General features: G+C 62.6%; 3 protein-coding genes across 19 annotated transcripts; 1 reads left to right on the top strand and 2 right to left on the bottom strand.

The window, feature by feature from the left end:
* The first annotated feature begins 37 nt into the window (after positions 1–37).
* Positions 38–3654, top strand: CAMK1 (calcium/calmodulin dependent protein kinase I). Of its 2 annotated transcripts, none has more exons than XM_080385675.1 (12): positions 38–286; positions 739–853; positions 1557–1743; positions 1978–2052; positions 2125–2263; positions 2362–2488; positions 2580–2655; positions 2738–2850; positions 2948–3026; positions 3125–3212; positions 3317–3443; positions 3521–3654. In XM_080385675.1, the coding sequence occupies exons 1-12, from the start codon at positions 197–199 to the stop codon at positions 3574–3576; spliced, it is 1272 nt and encodes a 423-aa protein (XP_080241801.1). In that variant the 5' UTR covers positions 38–196; the 3' UTR covers positions 3577–3654. The 2 variants fall into 2 exon arrangements, with proteins under 2 accessions (XP_080241801.1, XP_080241802.1); XM_080385676.1 differs by having other exon boundaries at positions 192–286; positions 1612–1743.
* A 135-nt stretch (positions 3655–3789) lies between these two features.
* OGG1 (8-oxoguanine DNA glycosylase) lies at positions 3790–6018 on the bottom strand. Of its 5 annotated transcripts, none has more exons than XM_080385668.1 (7): positions 5953–6018; positions 5515–5653; positions 5172–5440; positions 4925–5104; positions 4661–4839; positions 4448–4589; positions 3790–4369 (listed from the first exon to the last, which is right to left on the bottom strand). In XM_080385668.1, exons 2-7 carry the CDS (start codon positions 5622–5624, stop codon positions 3801–3803), a joined length of 1449 nt encoding a protein of 482 aa, XP_080241794.1. In that variant the 5' UTR covers positions 5625–5653; positions 5953–6018; the 3' UTR covers positions 3790–3800. The 5 variants fall into 5 exon arrangements, with proteins under 5 accessions (XP_080241794.1, XP_080241795.1, XP_080241796.1 ...); XM_080385669.1 differs by having other exon boundaries at positions 5515–5618; positions 5953–6005; XM_080385672.1 differs by lacking the exon at positions 5953–6018 and having other exon boundaries at positions 3896–4242; positions 4320–4369; positions 5515–5711.
* Positions 6019–6058: 40 nt separating this feature from the next.
* BRPF1 (bromodomain and PHD finger containing 1) lies at positions 6059–19526 on the bottom strand. 12 transcript variants are annotated; one of them, XM_080385600.1, is made up of 13 exons: positions 18508–19526; positions 16365–17324; positions 13831–13987; positions 12577–12726; positions 12088–12234; positions 10812–11124; positions 9613–9924; positions 8115–8402; positions 7860–8007; positions 7177–7313; positions 6973–7091; positions 6707–6861; positions 6059–6642 (listed from the first exon to the last, which is right to left on the bottom strand). In XM_080385600.1, the coding sequence occupies exons 1-13, from the start codon at positions 19101–19103 to the stop codon at positions 6438–6440; spliced, it is 3687 nt and encodes a 1228-aa protein (XP_080241726.1). In that variant the 5' UTR covers positions 19104–19526; the 3' UTR covers positions 6059–6437. The 12 variants fall into 12 exon arrangements, with proteins under 12 accessions (XP_080241726.1, XP_080241722.1, XP_080241730.1 ...); XM_080385596.1 differs by having other exon boundaries at positions 6060–6642; positions 9613–9927; XM_080385604.1 differs by having other exon boundaries at positions 6060–6642; positions 12106–12234.
* Between the last annotated feature and the right edge of the window lie 73 nt (positions 19527–19599).

The raw sequence follows: 19599 nt of genomic DNA, 5'->3' as shown, positions 1-19599 counted from the left end.
GGGGGGTGGGTGTCTGTCCTGCAGCCCGCGGGGGGCCTGCCCCACATGTGTCCCCAAAGGACCCACTCGCGTCTCGGCCACAGGTAGGCGGCCCCCGCCCCTCGGCCCTCCTGCGCGCCCCGCGGTCACGCGTGTCCCCCCGCGCCCCGCCGCGCCGTTCCATTGGCGGCGGGCGGGGCTGGCCCCGCCCCTCCCCATGACGTCAGGGCTGGCCGGCGGCGCCGCGCCGGGAGGAGTCGCCGCTGCTCCGCGCGGGGCCGGGGCCGGGGCCGCCGCAGCGCCGTCGGTAAGGGCCGGGCGGGGCGGGGGCGGCGCGCCCACGCGCGGGGCCGGTGCCCACGCGCGAGCCCGACCGGCGGCGGCGGGGTGCGCAGCCCCGCTCCTACGCGTGTCCCGCCCGGCGCGGCTGTGGCGGCTGGCGCGCGTGCGGGGGTCGTGGGTGGCGACCCCCACACACACCCACGCGTGCGCCTCTGCCCCTCCCCCGGCGCGCCCGGCCCGCGCCCGGGCCACGGGAGGGACCCAGCGTGTGTCCCCCGTGGGGCACCCCACGCCAAGACTGTGTGGGGCGGGGGGTGGATGGCTGTGGGGCTGGAGCAAAGGCGGGGAGCTTGTCCCTATCACCGCACGACCATCACCATCGACCACGTCCCCTTGGCCCCGTGGCCCCTCACCCCGCGGCCACAGTGCCCCCGTCTCCCCCAGCACACTGACACCCTGTCGCCACTCGTGTCACAGGTGGGAGTGGGTGGCCCCCGCGGGGCACCATGCCGCTGGGGCAGGATGGGCCCAGCTGGAAGAAGAGGACCGAGGACATTCGGCGCATCTACGACTTCCGAGAGGTCCTGGGCACGTGAGTTGCAGGCGGGAACGCGCCGCTGGCACCCACTCGTGGCGCTGGATTCGCCAAAACCACCGTGTGCAACCGTGCCAGCTCCGGCACTGGCCCGAGGCGGGGGCCGCCGCTGGGCTGGCACCCCAGGGACCTGCCGTGGGGTGCAGGCGGGGGTCTGCGGTGCCACCTGCCCCACCGGCCGCCTGCCCCCGGCGCTGCCCCCCCAGCCCTCCCGTGCGGGCTGCCGCACCGAGGGGGCTGGGCAGGGGTCCCCTGGCTGGCACAGGGGTCCTGGCGGTGCCCGGAGCACCCTAAGGCTCTTAGGCTGGATTAGCGGTTAATTACAGCAAGGCTTAGGGCCTGGCAGGGCGCAGGCACGCTGCCCGCCACCTGCCCCGTCGGGGCACGGCCGATGGCTCCTGCCGGGCACCCTGGCCTTCGGGTGGCCCCCGTGCCCCCAGCCGGAGTGGCCCTGCTCGCCCTGGGTGCCACAGGGCATGGGGCTGCCGAAACCCACCTGGGGGCTCATCCCTGGCATGGCTCAGCCCCCGCTGCCACGGCCTCGCCCTGCCTGGTAAGGGGACAGTGTGGCCGTGCCGGGGGGGTCGGGCACTCCATCCCTGCAGGGCCGTGTCCGGCTGTCCTGGCGGGCGGCTCCCACTCGTTTTTCGCCTATAAATAGCTGAACTTTCTGCCTGTCACCATGGCAATCGTGGCACAGCGATGGTGGCTCTGGCCAGCGGCACCCCTGCCCTGCTCACCCCTCGCCCCCCCAGGGGGGCCTTCTCCGAGGTGGTCCTGGCAGAGGAGAAGGCGACGCAGAAGCTGGTGGCCATCAAGTGCATCGCCAAGAAGGCGCTGGAGGGGAAGGAGACCAGCATCGAGAACGAGATTGCCGTCCTCCACAAGTAGGGGCTGTCCCAGCACCAGGGTTGGGGGGGTCCTGCTCTGCACCCCCTGCCCAGCACCCGGCACAGCTCCCCGCTGCCAGCACCCGGTGACGGGTGTTACTGGCAGTGCCCAAAATAGCCAGTGGCGCGTGACGCCCTGCGGGCCGAGCCTGGCGGCTCCCTGTCCGATGGGGGGCCAGGGTGGGGGCAGCTGGGAGACCCCCTCACGCCCCCCATGCTTCCCCCCCCCAGGATCAAGCACCCCAACATCGTGGCCTTGGATGACATCTATGAGAGCAGCACCCACCTCTACCTCATCATGCAGCTGTGAGTGACGTTGGGGGGGGGTCCAGAGTGGTGCGGGGGGGTTGTGCTGACTGGCACTACCCGTCCCCGCAGGGTCTCGGGGGGGGAGCTCTTCGACCGCATCGTGGAGAAGGGCTTCTACACCGAGCGGGATGCCAGCACCCTGATCCGGCAGATCCTTGATGCTGTCAAGTACCTGCACGACATGGGCATCGTCCACCGTGACCTGAAGGTAAGTGGGTGGGGGACATGCACATGCACAGCCCCCTGTCGTGTTGGTGGGGAAGGGGACCTCGGTGTCACCCCTCCCTGACCACCCCCTCCCCGCAGCCCGAGAACCTGCTCTATTACAGCGTGGACGAGGACTCCAAGATCATGATCAGTGATTTTGGGCTGTCAAAGATTGAGGGCTGCGGCAGCGTCATGTCCACGGCCTGTGGCACCCCCGGCTACGTGGGTGAGCTCCTGCCACGGGCTGCCACCACCCTGGGTGTTGGGGTCCTTCCCCCAGGGTTGGGGTCCCCCCTCACCCCTGCCATCCCCCCCAGCCCCTGAGGTGCTGGCACAGAAGCCCTACAGCAAGGCAGTGGATTGCTGGTCCATCGGGGTCATCGCCTACATCCTGTATGTACCAACCCCCTCTCCCCCTCCCCTCCTCTCCCCTGGCCACCTGGGGCCAGCATCCCCCTCCCTACCACCCCCCTAGGCTCTGCGGGTACCCCCCTTTCTACGATGAGAACGATGCGAAGCTCTTCGAGCAGATCCTGCAGGCTGAGTACGAGTTTGACTCGCCCTACTGGGATGATATCTCGGACTCCGGTGAGCTGGGACCACCAGGGTGGTGGGGGCTGGGATGCCGGCATGGTGTCACGGCAGCTGGCACAGGAGCTCACAGCCGTTCCGTGCCCCATCCCAGCCAAGGACTTCATCCAGCACCTGATGGAGAAGGACCCCGGCAAGCGCTTCACCTGCGAGCAAGCCCTGCAGCATCCCTGGTATGGGGGGCACCTGCTGCTGTCTGCCCCCCTCCCTGGCTCACCCCATGGCAGCCGTGGGGCAGGGGACCCCCCCGCTGACCCCCCTCCCACCCCAGGATTGCCGGGGACACGGCCCTGGACAAGAACATCCACCAGTCGGTGAGCGAGCAGATCAAGAAGAACTTTGCAAAAAGCAAGTGGAAGGTGAGCGTGGGGTGCTAGGGTGGCGCAGGGGGTGTTGAGGGGGTGCAGGACCGCCCCCCCCCCAGGCACCTCGTGCCAGGTGATGGATACCATGGGGTTGGCAGCAAGCTTTCAACGCCACGGCGGTGGTGAGACACATGAGGAAGCTGCAGCTGGGAACCAGCCAGGAGGGCCCCAGGCAGATGACTCCCACCAGCCCCGGCGAGCAGCTTATGGGGAGCACCAGCAATGGTGAGCTCTGGGCCCCCACCCCCCGACCCCCCAGCCCTAGGGCTGACCCCAGGCCCTCACCCCGCTCCTTCCCACAGGGTCGGACTGTAGGTGCCTGCCCCCGAGCAGAGCTCAGCGCCTCCCACCGGACTGAGCATGGCCCCACACGGCCACATCCGGGGGGGGGGGGGGCGGGGGGGGCCGCCCTCCCATGGGCACAGCGTGAGGTGAGGGGCCCTGCAGTGCTGGAGGTGGGGGTGTGTGTGGGGGGGGCACCCTGCCCTGCTCGCATGGGTGTGTGGGGCTGCCCCCCGCCACAGACTCGCAGCAGAGCTCTGCATGGGGGCAGCCCTCAGGAAGCGCCCCCCCCCCCCGAGCTCAGGGCTGCGTTCTGGGCCCCCTCCCACACCCTCTCCCTCCCCCCCATGCCTGTCCTGGCACTGCCCCACCCCCCCCAGCATGCTCAAGGAGAATTTTCCAAATGGATGTTTCTATTTTATTGCTTGTAATAAAGGCAAGAGGCCAACACCGCTTGGCTTGGCTCTGCCCTGGGTGGGCTGGACACAGCCCCGACCACCCCCAGCCCCACTGGCCAGGGCAGCAGCCCCTGCCAGGCACACAGTGGGCAGGGGACAGGCAGCTGCCTACACCGCTGGCCATCCCCAGCTGGGAGCAGGCACAGGGATCCCCCGGCTCTTTCCCTCCTGGGGTGTCCCTAGCGGGTCCTGTCCCCACATCCGCCCTGGCCTCGGCTCCCCGGGGCCCGATCCTGGCTGCCAGCTGGCTCCTGGCCCCTGCGGAGGTCAGCACAGAAGAGGACCTGGCATGGGGAGGCATGACAGGGCTGGGGTTGGGGGCGAGGGCTGAGCCCCGGGTGCCCAGGAGCAGGGTACTCACTGCCTGTGCCCAGCCGGCGCGGGGGCCCCACAGCCCTCGGAAGAAGTCACCTGCAGAGAGAGGGCAAGTGCCAGCTCCAGGAGTACCATCCCCATGGGTCCTGTAGGGGGGCCCAGCCCCATCCTCACCGATCTCTTGGTGGGCCCGGGGGCTCAGGCTCCTGCCACCCAGCGCCATGCCGTAGCGCTGCCGGGCAATGCGCCAGACGTGGGTGTCCACCGGCACGGCCTCTGCCTTGTCCAGCGCCATCAGGCAGACGCAGTCAGCAACCTGCGGCCGGGCAGCACCATCAGCCCCCACCACCAGCCCCACTCCCTGTCCTCCTCCGCCCTGGCACCCACCTTGGTGCCCACACCGGGCAGGGTGCACAGCACCCTCCTGGCCTCAGCGTAGGGCACGGTACGCAGCTGGCACAGCCCCTCAGCCCCGAGCCCTTCAGCCACGGCCCGCGCTGTCCCGCTGACAAACTTGGCCCGGTACCCAAAGCCCAGTGCCCGCAGCCGGGCCTCAGCGTCAGTGCCTGTGGAGGGGCAGCGGCGGGACACAAGTGGGCACAGGTGAGGCCACAGCATGGTGGCAGTGGCAGCGGTGGGGCGATGGCGGACCTGTGAGCGCTGAGAGGGAGGGGAAGGCGTGAAAGGGCCGGGCGTCGAGGCGGCAGAGGCGTCGGCCGAAGGTGCGGCAGAGGCGCTCGATCATGCCGGTGATGCGGGAGACGTGGTTGTTGGAGGTGCAGATGAAGGAGAGGAGGCACTCCACGGGGTCCTGCCGCAGCACCCGCACCCCTGCCGGTGGGACGTGGTGAGGGGAGGCGGGGCGGGTGCCGTAGCCACCCCCGTGGGGCCACCTCACCTGGGAAGTCAGCAGCCACCTTGCGGAACAGGGGGTCGGCAGCCCCCCAGGCACGGTACAGGGCTGGAAGCCCCACGTCCAGCTGGAAGTAGTCACGCAGGATCTGGTCCGTCTCGGCATCGCCCGGCTTGGCTGCCCCGGCGGGACCCCCCTCCTCATCCCCCTCCTCGCCGTACAGCGTGTACCAGAGCCGGTCCTGCTCCTGCCGCAGCGTCCAGACGCGCCCCTCCAGCACGCCGGTCCAGGCCCCCGGGCTGCTCTGCCACCACCTGCGGCACACGGGCCGTCGGGGCCGGGCCAGGTCCCGCCGGGGCGGGCTGGGGCCGCCCCCCGCGCTGCTCACCGGAACGTTTGGCCCGACGCCAGCACCAGGTCCAGGCGCAGCTCGGCCGACGGGCAGGGCAGGCAGCGCCACAGCGCCGGGCAGGCGGCCGGCGAGTCCCGCAGCTGCATGGGGGCCGGGTGGCGCAGGGGCCGGCCGCCTCCGGTCAGGCCCCTATTAGACCTCTACCCCAGAGCCCCCCACAGACAGCCCCCCCACCCCGCCAGCCCCCGCCTCGGTCCCCCAGAGCCCCCTCAGCCAGCCCCTACCCAGGTCAGCCCCCTACCCCGCCAGCCCCTACACAGCCGCACAGCCCTCGCCCCACGGAGCCCCTCCATACCCAGGTCAGCCCCCCAGGCCTCGCCCTGCAGCCCCCGCCCCACGGAGCCCCCCCAGCTATCCCCGAGCCAGGACGGGCCCCCCCAGCCCCCTACCCCGCCCGCCCACGCCGCTCCCCACCATAGAGTGCCCCTCCACGCAGGCAGAGCGCCCGACCCCGCCCCGCCGGCGACGCTCTGTCCCCACTTCCGGCCACGGCCCGGAAACGCGGCCCGGCGGCGCCCGCCCCACTCCCGCCCCCCGCCCGCAGCGGCCGCGGCTCCGTAACGGAGGTTTATTTTCTAAGAATCAATAGATTTTTCTTCCTTCAAAATAAATACAAACAACGTCCGAGCGCGGGGCCGGCCGGTGGCAGCACGGGGGGGGGGGGGGGGGGCGGAGGGGACTGCCCGGGCCGCGGCGGCGGCCGGAACATCCCGGGGAGCCGCGGGCGGGGGGTGGAGGGGCGGGCACCGGGGATGGGAGAGCGAGGAGGGGCACGAGGGGCCGGCCCCCCCCCCTCCCGGTCCCCCCCTCGCCCGGTGGGTGCAGGCCAGCTGCACGGGGGGGGTCCCCGAGCCCCGTTTGCCCTGAGATACGGCGGGGGAGGGCCGGCGGGGGCCGGCTCAGTCGCTCTCGCTGGAGTCGCTGCTCTGCTCGCCCTGCACCTTGTTGCGGTGCTGCATGGCGCGGTGGTAGGCGATCTGCACCGACTTGCGGATGTTGGACTTGCGGCCCTCCAGCATCTTCTCCTTGTCCAGGTCCTGGTTCACCCCCAGCGGCACCAGCTTTGTCCGGGGCAACCACTGCCTGCGGGGAGCGGGGGGCCACCTCGTTTGAGGGTTACAATCGTCTCCGGGCGCCCCCCCCAAAGCCCCCGGTGCCCCGGCCTTACCAAGTGCGCTTGTTGTCGAAGAAGAGGACAAGGTAGAGGTGCTCGCGTGCTTCCTGAGTCATCTGCTCCCCCAGCTTCAGCACCTCCAAGGGGGGCACGGGGATGGGGACACCATGGTGGAACATGCCTTCCCGCGGCATCTTGGGGTCGATGATCTGCCGGAGGAGCAAGGGGAGGGCTAAGAGGGGAACGGGGACCCCCGACCACCACTCTGTGGGAGGGGGGTGTGGATTGCGGGGTGGAAGCGCGCAGCTGGCGGTACTCACCAGTGCTGGGTAGGAGGGATACCCCCGGCACTTGGCCCACACCAGGTCCAGGGCATCCAGGGAGGAATCCTCATCCTCAGACAGCCACCCCGTGCCACGCCCCATGCCCTTGCGCACCACTGTGCCAGAGGAGAGGGGAGAGGGGAGTCAGCTGCATCCCCCCAGGTGACGATGCTAGCCAGGCTCCACAGCAACAGTACTTACTGCCATGCCCCACGCCTCGCCCTGTGCCCACGGAGTAGGACTCATTCTCTGTCCCAGATGTGTCCTCGCTGCTGTCCTCTGGGAAGTTCACTCGGGAGAAGGAGGGTTTCCCTCTGCCCTGCTTGGAGGGCGTTGTGCTGTGGAGAGAGGAAGCAGAGCAGTCACTGGGAGCCATGTTAAGATTCCAGAAACCGCTTTTGAGAGGGCCATCCCAGCGGGACACCAGGGTTTGTGGGCTCCAGACCCCAGCCTCAGCACCAGGAAGGACTTGCAAGGGTGCCAGGAAGAAAGGGGGGATGGTGCTTCTGCTGGGGCACCAGCCAGACCCTCAGCCAGTTTCACCTGGGAGGACCTAGAAGATGTGCACTGATCCCAGTTAGGGGCATGGGCAGGAACCTGGCTGCTGGAAGGCTGGTGCCGGAGCAGCCACTGTGCCAAGAGGGAATTCCCTGGTTTCTGTTCCCTACTAGCCCTCTGCCACACACCCATCTTTAGGTTTTACATTAAAAAAAGGCAAAAAACCCCGTAGCTTCCTGGGTTTAGCCAACAGCAGCCAGGCTGCAGGAGGGTGAATGAGACGGGTACCACCAAACAGGCTCCTCCTCTGGCCACTCAGGGCTGAGAGCCACTTACCGCCACCCCAGGCAGCACCAATGTCATCAGAGCCGGGCTGGCAATGGTACCTGGTACGGTCTGAAGCAGCACTGCTGCTGCTGCTGCTGCTGGACTCCGAGTCGGAGCTGCTCCGGGGAAGATTGCAGTCGTTGCGGTACACCAGGAAGCTCTTCTTCACTGGCTGGTTCCCGCTGCTAAAACCGTTGGCTGGCAGGTCTGCAAAACACCCCACCAGAAGAGTGTTACAACTGTGCAGCACCCTGCCACGTGCTCCCAGCAGGGTTGCAGCTGCCTGGCTGCGCAGGGGAAACCGCTGCACCCACCCATGGGAGCATCTTCAGTGGATTTATCACTGTCACTGTCAGAGCTGGAGCTGGGGCGTGGGCTTCGGCCTCGCTTTCTCTGTCGCTGTGAGGACCCCATTATCGGGAGCTGGGGGGGCCCAACGGGGCTGTTCCCATGCCCAGGAGCAATCTGGCTGTCTCGATTCTTCGGGGGGCGTCCTGGACGTTTTGGAGGGCCTGCAGTTTTAGGGTTCTTCTTGGAGAAGAGCACTGATGTCCTCCTGCCAACTTCATGTGCTGGGGTGGAAGAAGAATTGGGACCCAGACCTGGAAGAGTGAGGAGAAGGTGTCAGCTGCAGCTTGTGGGACCTGGCAGGGACCGCACAGCAGTGGCATCAAGGAACACCTTCATTTCTCAGTAACATTATGTCAGAAGAGCCTCCATCCTGAGCTTTGCCATGCCTGCACCCTCAGGGTCAAACTATCCCACCTGCTGAGAGTAAAAGCCAGATGGGGCCATGAAAGAACATCCCAGCAGCCAGGGATACCCTCCTTTCTCCTGGGCATCAACCACACAGAAACAGAAGCCAAGAACAGGAGGCAAGCAGAAATAAACCTTTCCCGTGACACACAGCAGCTGAGAAGCTCCACTGCACCCTTGAAAGATAAAGGCCCTAAAATGCTCCCTGCTTGTGGAAGAGCCTGTTTTTACCAGCACTTAGGGGAGCAGGGGTGGGATGCAGAGGTGGCAAACCCCCAGCGATGCCTGGCAGCTCTGCCTGGAGCTTTTGCTGTGCGCCCCTCACAGAGCCCAGCTCAGCATCTCTGTCCAGGAGGCCAGGGAGCTGGCGGCTGGCCCGCCAGTGCTGCTGCAACTCCCTCCCATGCCCTCAAGCAGGAAGGGACACTGAAGGCAGCCTGCTCAGTAATGCCCCTAGAGAAAATGGGCAGCATGGCAGAGCTGGCAGGGCCTGGCAGGAGGAAAATATCCGTCTCATGCCCCGCATCACACAGCTGGGACTCTCAGTCTCTGGAACACCCAGTTCCTCGGTGGCGCAGGAGGCGAGCTCACTGGGTGAATGCTGACTGCAGCTGCAACCACCAGCAACCTGCCAACCCTCCCCAGAGGCAAACACACACCAGGCTGCAGCTGTTCCAGGTGAAGGTGGTAGCCTCCTTCAGCTGCCAATCCCCTGTTTGGCTGGCATGGCTCCCTACAAACTACCCAGGGGATACGTCCTCCGATGGGCATGCTGGGAGGGAGGTGCAGACGTTGTACTCTTGCACCCACTCCTATGGAAGGCACTACAGGAAACAAGGAACCCCCACAGGGGAATGGGAGATAAGGGGCTGCCCTCCTGAGAGGCCATCTGCTCTGCTCCCAAGGAAGAGCAAAGAGCAAGATGTGCAGGGAGCTTCCCACACAGCCCTCCTGACTGGAGGCACCTGGCAGGGCAGCCTCTCCCCCAGCCGTGCCTGTCCAGAGGCGGTTCTCCACCACTCCTCAAAACTGGCCGTATTCTGGAGGGACCAGTACCTTTGCCAGTCTCCTGGCTGCTGCTCTCTTCTGCAGCACTGTCTGTCTGCAGGTCCTTCTCGCAGGGGTTGTGTGACTGCAGGACTCCCCTGGCAGAGGAGCCGTGCCGCTCCAGCCCATCTCGGCCCAGGTCCCGCGGGTGAGCGAGCTTCCGCCGTAGGACTGTGATCTCCTTCTTGATCATCTTGGCCCGGCGGGACCGTCCTATGCTCTGCTTGCCAGCACTGACCTCATCCAGTCGCTCCAGCAGGATCTTTAGCTGCTCCTCCAAAGGCAGGTGCTTCTGATTCTCCGAGAGCAGCAGCCGCACATCTTCTGAGGGAACAAAGAAGAGCAGATGGATGGAAGAAATCAGGAACTCTTTGGAGGTCCTCTACCTGAAACGTTTTAGGGCAATCCAGGTTCCCCACAGGAGGGAAGGAGCTGACATGGTACCAAACACCTGTGAAGATGGGAAGTTACCCTAAAAGACCTGGAGGAGCCCTGTGGGAAGCAAGCCAGTTGGGACTGCCGGGCAAAGCAGGCTAACGTGCAGCTTGGAGAATACCAAGGTTCCCACTGGCTGGGGCAAGGACACAGCTGGAAAAAGAAAGGGGGTTGTAAGAGGAAAAGCAAGAGTTGAAGGGATCCTGAAGCAGTTCCCCTGTCTATGCCTGTCCCATGCTTAGGGACAGCATGAAGGGCACCCTGAAAGGATCCTCCTCTGACAAGCTGTTCCTGGGGGTGCTCCCCACTGCCCAGAGACAAGCAGAACGACAACCATGGAACCAGTGAGATCTGGCTGAGGGGTACCAGGAGCTTGTGCCAGCCAGCAAAGCCCACAGCTGGGGAGAGAGGCGGGGAGCACACAGTTCTGAGCAGGGAGAGTCGGTCCTAGCTGGGCAGCACAGCAGGAGCCTCAGCAGCTCACAGCCAGTGCTGGAGATGGGGCGAGTGGCGGTACCCCTGATGCTGGCCAGGGAGGACGTGGCCAATGAGGACAATGGGGACCAAGGGACTGACAGGGCATGCAGACAAGCCACTGCCTAGAACCAGCCTAACGGGGCCAATGGGTACCTGGCTAGTAAAGCCCACACCCCTCTGGGGAATGGGGACACACAGCCCAGGCATCCGACTGAACCTCTTGTGGGAGGCAGCGACTCTGCCCAAGCTCTACTTCCGAGCACCCTCGTACCCTGGGACAAGCGATGAGTACCCACCGTCCTCGATGTCTTGGACCTGAGCCTCTTCCACCGTTACACAGTGGGGGAAGTGCATGCCTGTCTCAAAGTCAATGCCCATCTTCTCCGCCTGCCGGCGAGCCTGCCGGAGAACGGCGCCTCCCTGCTCCCGCAGACGGATGGCTGCCCGGTAGAAGATTGTGTCTTTGGCATTGTATTTCAAACAGTTGTTGATAATCAGGTTGAAATCCTCCTCAAAGTCATCGAAATTCAGATAGCGATAGGCTTCCAGGTTTTGTTTCATTGTCTGAAAATCCATCGGCTTCTTGATGTGATCCAGGTAGTCTGGGACCTGCGTGAGGAAAGAACCAGAGCTAAGAGCCCAGGAGCCATCAATTAGCATTACCTGCTCCAAGAAAAGAGTCGTTAGAGGAATCAGGTATTGCTCTCTGTGTTCTGCCCAAATGCACATCGGGGAATGCCGTCTGCTTTTGCAGCTTGAGGAACAGTAACGCCTCCGGACTAGGGAGCCCATGTGCTGTGCTCAACCTGTTAGAGCAGATACGCACTCTGAAGCATTTTTACAGCTCCAGCGCACATGCTAGCATCCCGTCCTCTCCTCCTGTCTGCAGGCAGCTGGGATTCAGTACGCTACACAGCATTCCCTGGGGGAGGAAGCCACAAGCACAGCCCTCGGGGGTGAGGGTGAGTGCAGACAGGTAACACAGACCTGTCCAGGCGGCAGCAGTGGCTGCAGGTGGGACAGCACTGCCTTCCTCCCCAGCTCTGCACAGACACCTCCAGGCCAACCTGCTGCCAGAGCTGTGCAGAGCCAGCACAGCCTTTCCCCCCTACCCGGGCGGGGACTCGATGATGGTGTCAGGAATCATTTCCCTCACCCCCAGCAGTGACACTATGGGGGTCAAACCCATTTCTGTGCTGTGCCCAGCCTGTCACCTAGCAGAGGCCTTCATGAGAGGACAGGTAAGTGTGTACCACCTGCCAAGGGCCGGCATTCTGCCTTTCCCAACGGGAATCCCCAACCACTCACAGACACTGGGGAGTCACCAGCAACACGCGCAGAGGAAGAGCCAGGTGCTGTGCTCCCGGCTGGCACCAGCTTGACTGTTCTGCATTTGTCCCACCCAGGAGGGGCATCGCTGCACACTCCCCTTGGGTGAGTGGTGCTGGGATGCATGAGCCAGCACCAGGCTGCCCGGGGGAGCTTCTGGAGCAGAGAGCGCCCTGGGCAGCCCTTGGCATGAGCAAGGGACAAGTTTGAGTGAAGTAGAAATCTGGGGGAGGGGGTTCTTACTTCGTAGATTTCTGTTACCTCAGACAGAGGGACCGGCTCGCTGAAGATGTTGCCTGTGTCTTTCTCCTGCAGCTGCTCAAGCGTCTTGCGGAGGAGGATAAGGAAGGGGGTCAGCTGCATTTCCAGTGCCACCTGCTGCACTTTGATCTGAAACAGAGGAACAGAGCAGGGCTGAGCCCCCTGCCCAGCAGCCAGGCGGCGGGGACAGTTCCCAGGGAGCAACGCCGTAGTCCTGCAGGTCAGTGACACCTCTCCTTCAGCAAGGGGTAGGGACTGCACCTCACCCCTCCTCTGGGGAGTGGAGGTGTAACACCAGCTCCAGCACCTGTGCATCTCACCTCAGCCTTGCAGAGCAGCCACCTTTGCTCAGTCACAGGGGCAGGGCACAGCATGGCTGAGGGGACCCCAGCACACACCCTACAGCATTCTAAAGAGCCCATGCTTGTGCCCACCCCAGCAGCTCCCCAAGGAGGGGCAAACAATCGTTACCGTCTCTCTCTTGAGCTTCTCTCGCTTGCGTATCAGCTCCACCAGCAAGCGTGCACGCTCTAGGTCATGGCGGAGGCGCTGCCATGACTTCAGCTGCTCCTTCAGGGCCCAGTTCTTATCCTCAGTATCTCTCTGCGGGAACATCAGAGACTGTGAGCTGATAGGAGAAGTGTTCCCATCTCCACCTTCCTAACCACGTGCTGGGGCTCTTCCCTGGCAAAGGGAACCAGCATGCCTGACCCGCTCGTTCAGCGAAGGTCCTGGTTCCCTTGTTGTAACCTAGGTAGGTGACTCAAAAAACCTCTGGCCAGAGCTGAATACTTGCTCCTGGGTCACCAAGCCCTTAGGACGCCAGGAGGCAGACATTCCGAGCCTCTGGGAATACTCTTCCTAACACAACCAACTGCCTGCAGCTGCCCAAGAAAACAGAACAACAATACCAAGGTCTGTGCTGCTGCTGCTCAGAGCTCTGGCAAAGGGCAATAGGGGAAAAAGGGAGCATGGCTCTGGTTGCTTTCACTTCTGGAGCAACAAAAAATGCCAACTTCTATTCTGCCGTAGCTAAAGATGAGCAGAAGCAGTCTCATATCTTCTCCAGAAAATAAAAATGAGAGGGGGCAAAGGCAGGAGGAACCCCTGCCCAGTCACAGTCTTCAAAGGGCTCAGAAAGAAAGATTTAAAGCTCAGACGGGGAGCCAGAAGAAAAATCTTCCTCTCTGGCACCAGAAACTTAACATCTGTGAAGCACTGACTAAGGGCTGAGGCAGACAGTGGGGTGGAAGCAGCACCCACAGGGAGTGCTCTTGGAGCTGTTTCAGAAACTGGAAGTGAGGTCATGTTTCCCTCCAGACTGTTTCTGGAGATCTCCAGCCATCTCTCTCAGCACTCGCTGACACAGCAGCCTCAGACTAGAGCCATTTCTGGCCCGTTTGCCATTGCCACTGGCTAAACACAGGCACAAGGACGGAGCTAACTTCTCGGCAGCAGCATGAGGCAGGATTCCCTTCCTGTGGCAGGCTGCCAACAGTGTTGCTGCCTGGCAGATCTCTGAACACCGAGAGCGGAGGGGAAGGTGAAACAGCAAAAGCAGTTGGGGCCGCCCTTTCCCTCATCCAGGACCTCATGCCCCTGGCCCCCCTTCTGCACCTGCAGGCACCGCATGCACCAAAGGCTTTGAACCCACAGCTCTGAAGGCGCAGGAAGCATGTGCACACAGCCAGGTTTCCCTGCAGCACCGCAACGAGCAGCCCTTACCTGGTCACAGTTTCTTTGTGACTGCAAGTGTGTCTGAAGGCGGCGGAGCAAAGGGACACCGTTGCGGGACTGCCTCTTCAGAGTCCAGTAGCTGTGCAGCCTCTGCATGAACTGGCTCTTCCTCTGGATGGTTAAACGGTTTGTAATCTTACTGAGCCTGAAGAAGGGAGAGGAACCACACAACTCATAAACAAGGCAAGCCTGGCCGCTGCAGGAGAAGCCCTGGCTGGGGGGATGTAGCAGTGAGACCACCCAAGAGCAGCTGAGAAGCTCCTCAGGCAGAGAACGCCCTTTCCCATGGCAGGAATTTCTGTAACACCAAGTCACGCAGGGCAGCCGCCCCCCTGTCAGTCACAATGGAAGACACCAGGAACCATCCAGCCTTGCCTCTCCAAAACAGACTTTTCCTTTCTACCTCCTGACAACTTTTGGGCTAAAGCCCAAGGCAGGCTATGCCAGGTCGGGGTACAATACATCTGCATTGGGGACCAAGACCTTTAACAACAGCTCCTGCAGTCCCTTGAGACCACGAGCGTTATGGCACTGCGATCCCAAAATCGCCAAACGTCACCAGACAAACTCGAGCCCCAGGGAGCCCGTAACTTGACCAAACCTGGCAAAGCATGAGGAGGAAACAGGAGGCACAAGCACAACAGAGCTCCTATCTGAGTTAATGAGGGAATACACTAAACAACTCAAAACACCACAAAAGCGATTTTCCTACTCTCTACAACAGCAGAAAGTCTGGAGGGGCTGGGACAGCCTCATTCAGCAAAGCTAGACAGAGACATCCTGCTAACAGGCAGCTGAAGGGATGACCCCCAGCACCTCCACATCCCACGGGGACAGCTCTTCATAGGGGATGACCCGACCTGCATCAGCCTCAGCTGAAGAGGCTGGGGAGAGCAGCCTCATGTGCCATCGCCAGCCAAGCACAGCTCCCAACAGGAAGACAGCTGGCATTCTGGCAACAGCCCTTGAAGAATAATTAATCCCAACAGGAAGGCCTGGGGAGAGGTTAACAGCTTCTAGCTCAGTGTGGGCTTTGCTGCGAGCGCAATGATAGCAGCAAGAGCCTACAAACTGCCTGCCAACACGTCCACACATAAGAAAAGAGGCTCTGGCTGTAGAGCAAGCTCCAAGTGAACAAAAACATAAGGTTAGGACACAAACAGACCGTGGCAAAAAGCCAGCAGCCTTGTAGCAGAGACCTGCCTCCACAAGTCACCAGAACGCTGCCCAGAGAGCAAAGCCCATGGCTTCTGCATGCTCCCCTCTGACTGCATGGGAAATAGTCTCAAGGGTCTGCAGGGAAGCAGTGGTCCCATGTGCCTGCCCTGCCACAGCCATGCTCCACGGGCCAGCAGGTATGGCACCAGGGTGTCACGGGGCTATACCCCCAGCACAGCTCCTGCTGTGGGAAGAGAGCTCAGCAGCTCAGGGGTGGTGGTTCACAACCATGAAGGCAAACATTTTCATGTTCCTGTGCTTCAGCTGTGCAATGCCTGCTGCAGGGTGACGGCAAGATCCAAACCCATCCTAAGATGCTCCTACATGCTTTTGCACACTGCCAAGGAGACCCAGAGTTATAAACTACACTGACAAACTCTGGCAAGGCTCTTAGATGTGCTTGTTTCAGAATTTGCATGCCAGGCCAATGATCAGACCAGAGCAAGACACAGGCAGTTACACCCCTGTAACTACCGGGTGTTCCTGCCTTCCTGTGAGCCCTCAGGGTTGGGTTGCAACAGAAACACGACCCCTGGCCAGGCTTTAAGTACCTTCCGGTGCTGCCCTCATGCTGTAACCTCACCGCAGTCACACCCTTCAGCAAGCAGGAGTCCTGGTCCTCTCCAGCCACCCCTCACAGGCAGCTGTGCAAAGGCTTTCTGCGCCCGCTGCCGCCTGGCCCTGCTCCAACAGGCAGCACCAAGACAGAGCTGCTGCCTGCGACTCGCACAAAACACTGAGGAAGCCCAGCAAGGGGTAAGCGGTTGCTGGGATGGATGAGCTATGCTCAGCAGGGCACAGGGATCCCAACACGAGACCTCTCCGCTCCAGAGCCAAAACAGCCCCCGCAGTTAGTTCATTTCCCAGGCCTGAGTCACTCCCACACTTCCCTCTTTCCCCCAGCACAGCCCTGGGAGAAAACAAACCTCAGCGGAAAGGAGAGTGGCCCCCTCCTCCCTCCCTGGTTTACTCCAGCGTCTGAGGTCACCACAACAGGAAAGGAGCACTGGGAACCCCCAGCTGCTTCCTGACATGTCCGGCCAAGTGCGTTGTCTGCCATTAAACTAACAGCAGCTACTTCCTGCTCAGCCAAGGGCCCACACAACTTCAGGGAGCAACGCATCACCCTGCTTCTCTGCAGGACCCACAGAGGAAACCACCAACAGCCCTCTGTGAGAACAAAGCAAAAAGTACTGTGAGAAAAGCTAAGGAGAGGAACAAAATAACGCCCACGTGGAAAGCAGGACAGGAGGTCCAGAGAAAGAGAAATTTCTCTACAGTCAAGGGAGGAGGATAGGTCATACCTGTGCGGAGGGATGCAGGGCACAGAAACCACAGGCGCTGCGGCTCGTTTCTCTGCCAGGATCTTCCGTGCCTTCTTCATCTTGATCCTAGACTTGGCCTTCGCTTTTTTGACTTTCTCAGAGCTCCAGCCCTTCCCTTCCTCCTCCTCCTCCTCGTCCTCCTCTTCCCCCTCACTGTGAGAGAGGGCAGGAAGCCTGCGCACAGAGCCCGGCGGCGTGTGGATGTCACAGTAGGCAGTTTTGCGCACACTGAAGGAGGTACCATTGGCTCCCGTCTCACGGACAGGCTCCATCTTCATGTAGAGCCCGGCCTGCTGGGCGCAGGTGACATGGAAGGCAGTGTAGCAGTTGGCTTTGTGACACTGGATGCAAGCCCCAGAGCCGCGCTGCTTGCAAATGTAACAGGTCAGCTTCCAGCGCGCGGGCGGGATGTGCTCGATGCTGTCGATGGGCTCCAGGAAGACTGTGTTTGCAAAGCACACCTCTGGGATCCAGAGGGCACAGACCACATGTGCCCAGCGCCCATCATCTGTCTGCTTGAAGGCCCCCCCCTTGTTTGGGCAGAGGGCGCAGTCCACAGCTCGTGAGGGTGACTGCAGGCACCGTCTGCATAGCCACTGTCCCTCCGGGATGTAGGGCACCCCGTAGCACTCCTGGTGCACAGCCAGGTTGCACATGTCGCAGAAGAGGATGACATTACTGTTCTGACATTCCCCATCGTTGCAAATGCAACAGACAGCATCCTCATCCACCAAGGCATTTGGATCCCCTTTGTTGTGGCTCTCAAAGTAGGACTCCTTCTCTAGCCGGTCCATCAGATACTCAAATATCTCCTGGGGAATGGGACTCACGCCTTCGGTCTTCCGCCGCTCATTCATGATGTCCAGCCAGATGTAATCTTCCTCATCCATGTCGTACTCCACCTCCTCATCTAGCTCCTCTGCCGACTTCTCGATGTACCTGGAAGGACAGCGTAGGAGGGTGAGGGTATGGCCCTGGTGGGGTTTGGAACTGCTGAACCCTTACTCCTACGGGCTGTGGCTGAAGGAACATTTAAATGCTCCTAAGTCACAAAAAACCCACAAAAGAGGGACAAGGCAGGAACGTGCAGAAGCAGGAGGTGCTGCTGCACCCTGAGCAGCGTTGTGGCACAGCAGTGTGTTGGCCATGACAAAGACGAAATAACACTTGTCTAACAGGCAAGGTATGGGCCTCGGAGACTCATCAGTGCAAGATGGGAGCCTGCACAAGCCATCAAGCAGGTGCCAGATACTCTGGAGACAGCAGCATCATGCCCAAGACACAACAGCCACCAGGCACGGAGGCACCATGTTTTGTTAATTCTGGTGAGGAGGGCACAGCCCTTTTCTCCTTCACTCTGAGTTGCGGGTGAGGGGATGCTATTTAGAGAAGAAAGCTAGAACCCCGAGGCTGCTACTCCAGAGACTGACAGCAACCACCCCCCACCATTGCAGTGAGCAGCACCGCAGATGCCTCAGGGGGAGGTTTCTTTTCTAACACCCTGACAAAAAATAACGTCATTATCCCATCCCTGGAACACGGTGCCAGTTTCTCAGAGCACACAGTGACTAGGACAGCCAGGGTGGCCACATAAACATGACTTTGGTTCGGTATTAATTCCCTGCATGGGGTATTATTTTGGGCCACTGCAGTTGCCAAACCACTCACGGAGAACTGCAGGACAAGAAGGAGAATTAAGCCTGCAAATAGACACATCTTACAGGTACACCTTGGTGCTGGGGAGCTCTAGAGCTACCCCAGCATACCTCTGAAGAGCGGTATGGAAAGCAGGGGAATACGTTTGTTTTTTGTTATGATTATACGTGCCATCCCAGCAAGGAAAAAAGGCAGCAATCAAACTGCCAGCAATGACCTAAGCAGCAACTGAGAGCTCTGCAGGCACACAGACCCCTCAAAACTGGGGTGTGACACCAGACAACGCTCCAAGAGCCTGAAGCCACCGGATGGCCAGCTCCGCAGGGCCCATGAGAAGCAGAGGGAGGCCATTTCTACACGCTACAGACAAGCCACCTGCACGGAATGGGGCCAATTCCATCTCCAGACCCAGGACACGAGCTAGAGCTGCCTGGGAGCCTCCTCGTGCCTCAGACACGGACAATACCTGTAGTATGAGGTGGGGCGAGGTGGGGCATCGGGGGTGTCCTGCTCCAGCTCTCGGTACACCACCTCAGGGAGCTTGGGGGTGGTGCCAGCCGAAGCGTTGTGGTGATGGTGGTTGGAGTCCTTGCGCTTCTCCTTGTTCTTGTGCTTGCCGGATTTGGGTGGGACGCTCTGGGTCTCCGTGTTCTCCTTATTGCTCCCATTCTCAGGCACCTCCTCGGGAACTTCCTCGTCCTCGGACACCACGTCGAGGTTATCGAAGATGCTGATGCGATGGACGCGGCCGTGCAGGTCCACCTCCACCATGCGCTGGGCCTGGGCGTAGGTCATCACCTCGCGGCCCGGCGACTGGGAGGTCTCGGAGGGGCTGGGCGACTGCTTGTCAGCGGCGCGGGCCTGGCGCCCCTTCTTCTTGTGCTTGCGCAGGGGAGTGTGCTGGGGCGGGGGGGGGTTGTCGTGGTCATAGTGGTAGAGGTGGTACTCGATCCCGCTGTAGCTCTTGTAGATCTTGCGGCAGGTGCCCACCGGACACTCGTAGGGGGGCTTGGTGGCCCGCAGGTTGTGGCAGAAGGTCTTCACGTCGAAGTCTACGCCCATGGCGTCGCCCGCCCGAGCGGGGCCGACGGGGGCCGAGGGACCGAGGGGGGCTGAGGTGAGGCCAGGCCAGGCCGGGCCCCCCGCCCCGCCGCCCCCTCCCCGGGCCCCGGCGCAGGCCCGCCCGCCCTCCCCTCCCTTCCCTCCTTCCGGCCGCGCTCACCGGCCCGGGGGCCGCGCTCAGCGGGCGGGCGCGGGCGGCGGCTCCATGGGCGGCGGCTGCGGCGGGCCCGGGCCGGGCCGCAACAATGGAGGCTGCGGCGGCGCCTGGCGCGGGGCGGCCGCTGGGTAAAGCGCCGCGCCGCCCTTAGCAACCGCACTTTCGGCACGGCGCGGCCGAGCGGGGCGGCGGCGGCGGGGAGCGGCCGGCAGCGGGGGGCGGAGGCGGCGAGAGCGGGCGGGCCGCGGGCGGGCCCCGGGCGGGCAGGCTGGGCCGCGCCGCGCCGCCGCCGGCTGAGGCGAATCTGCCGGCCCGAATCACAGGCGCCGCCGCGGCGCG

The sequence above is a fragment of the Falco punctatus genome (assembly GCF_963210335.1).
Source record: "Falco punctatus genome assembly, chromosome: 4".
NCBI classification, from domain to species: domain Eukaryota; kingdom Metazoa; phylum Chordata; class Aves; order Falconiformes; family Falconidae; genus Falco; species Falco punctatus.
This window is presented reverse-complemented; position numbering and strand designations above follow the sequence as displayed.

Coding starts and splice junctions, on each gene's coding strand:
- CAMK1 (XM_080385675.1), top strand. CDS start 197: ATGACGTCAGGGCTGGCCGGCGGCGCCGCGCCGGGAGGAGTCGCCGCT. Junction 2,489..2,579: donor TGGCACCCCCGGCTACGTGG/GTGAGCTCCTGC, acceptor CATCCCCCCCAG/CCCCTGAGGTGCTGGCACAG. Junction 3,027..3,124: donor CAAGCCCTGCAGCATCCCTG/GTATGGGGGGCA, acceptor CTCCCACCCCAG/GATTGCCGGGGACACGGCCC.
- OGG1 (XM_080385668.1), bottom strand. CDS start 5,624: ATGCAGCTGCGGGACTCGCCGGCCGCCTGCCCGGCGCTGTGGCGCTGC. Junction 5,441..5,514: donor GCGTCGGGCCAAACGTTCCG/GTGAGCAGCGCG, acceptor CGTGTGCCGCAG/GTGGTGGCAGAGCAGCCCGG. Junction 4,840..4,924: donor CTCCCTCTCAGCGCTCACAG/GTCCGCCATCGC, acceptor GCCCCTCCACAG/GCACTGACGCTGAGGCCCGG.
- BRPF1 (XM_080385596.1), bottom strand. CDS start 19,103: ATGGGCGTAGACTTCGACGTGAAGACCTTCTGCCACAACCTGCGGGCC. Junction 12,235..12,576: donor AGAAGCTCAAGAGAGAGACG/GTAACGATTGTT, acceptor CCTCTGTTTCAG/ATCAAAGTGCAGCAGGTGGC. Junction 6,862..6,972: donor ATCCCTCCTACCCAGCACTG/GTGAGTACCGCC, acceptor CTCCTCCGGCAG/ATCATCGACCCCAAGATGCC.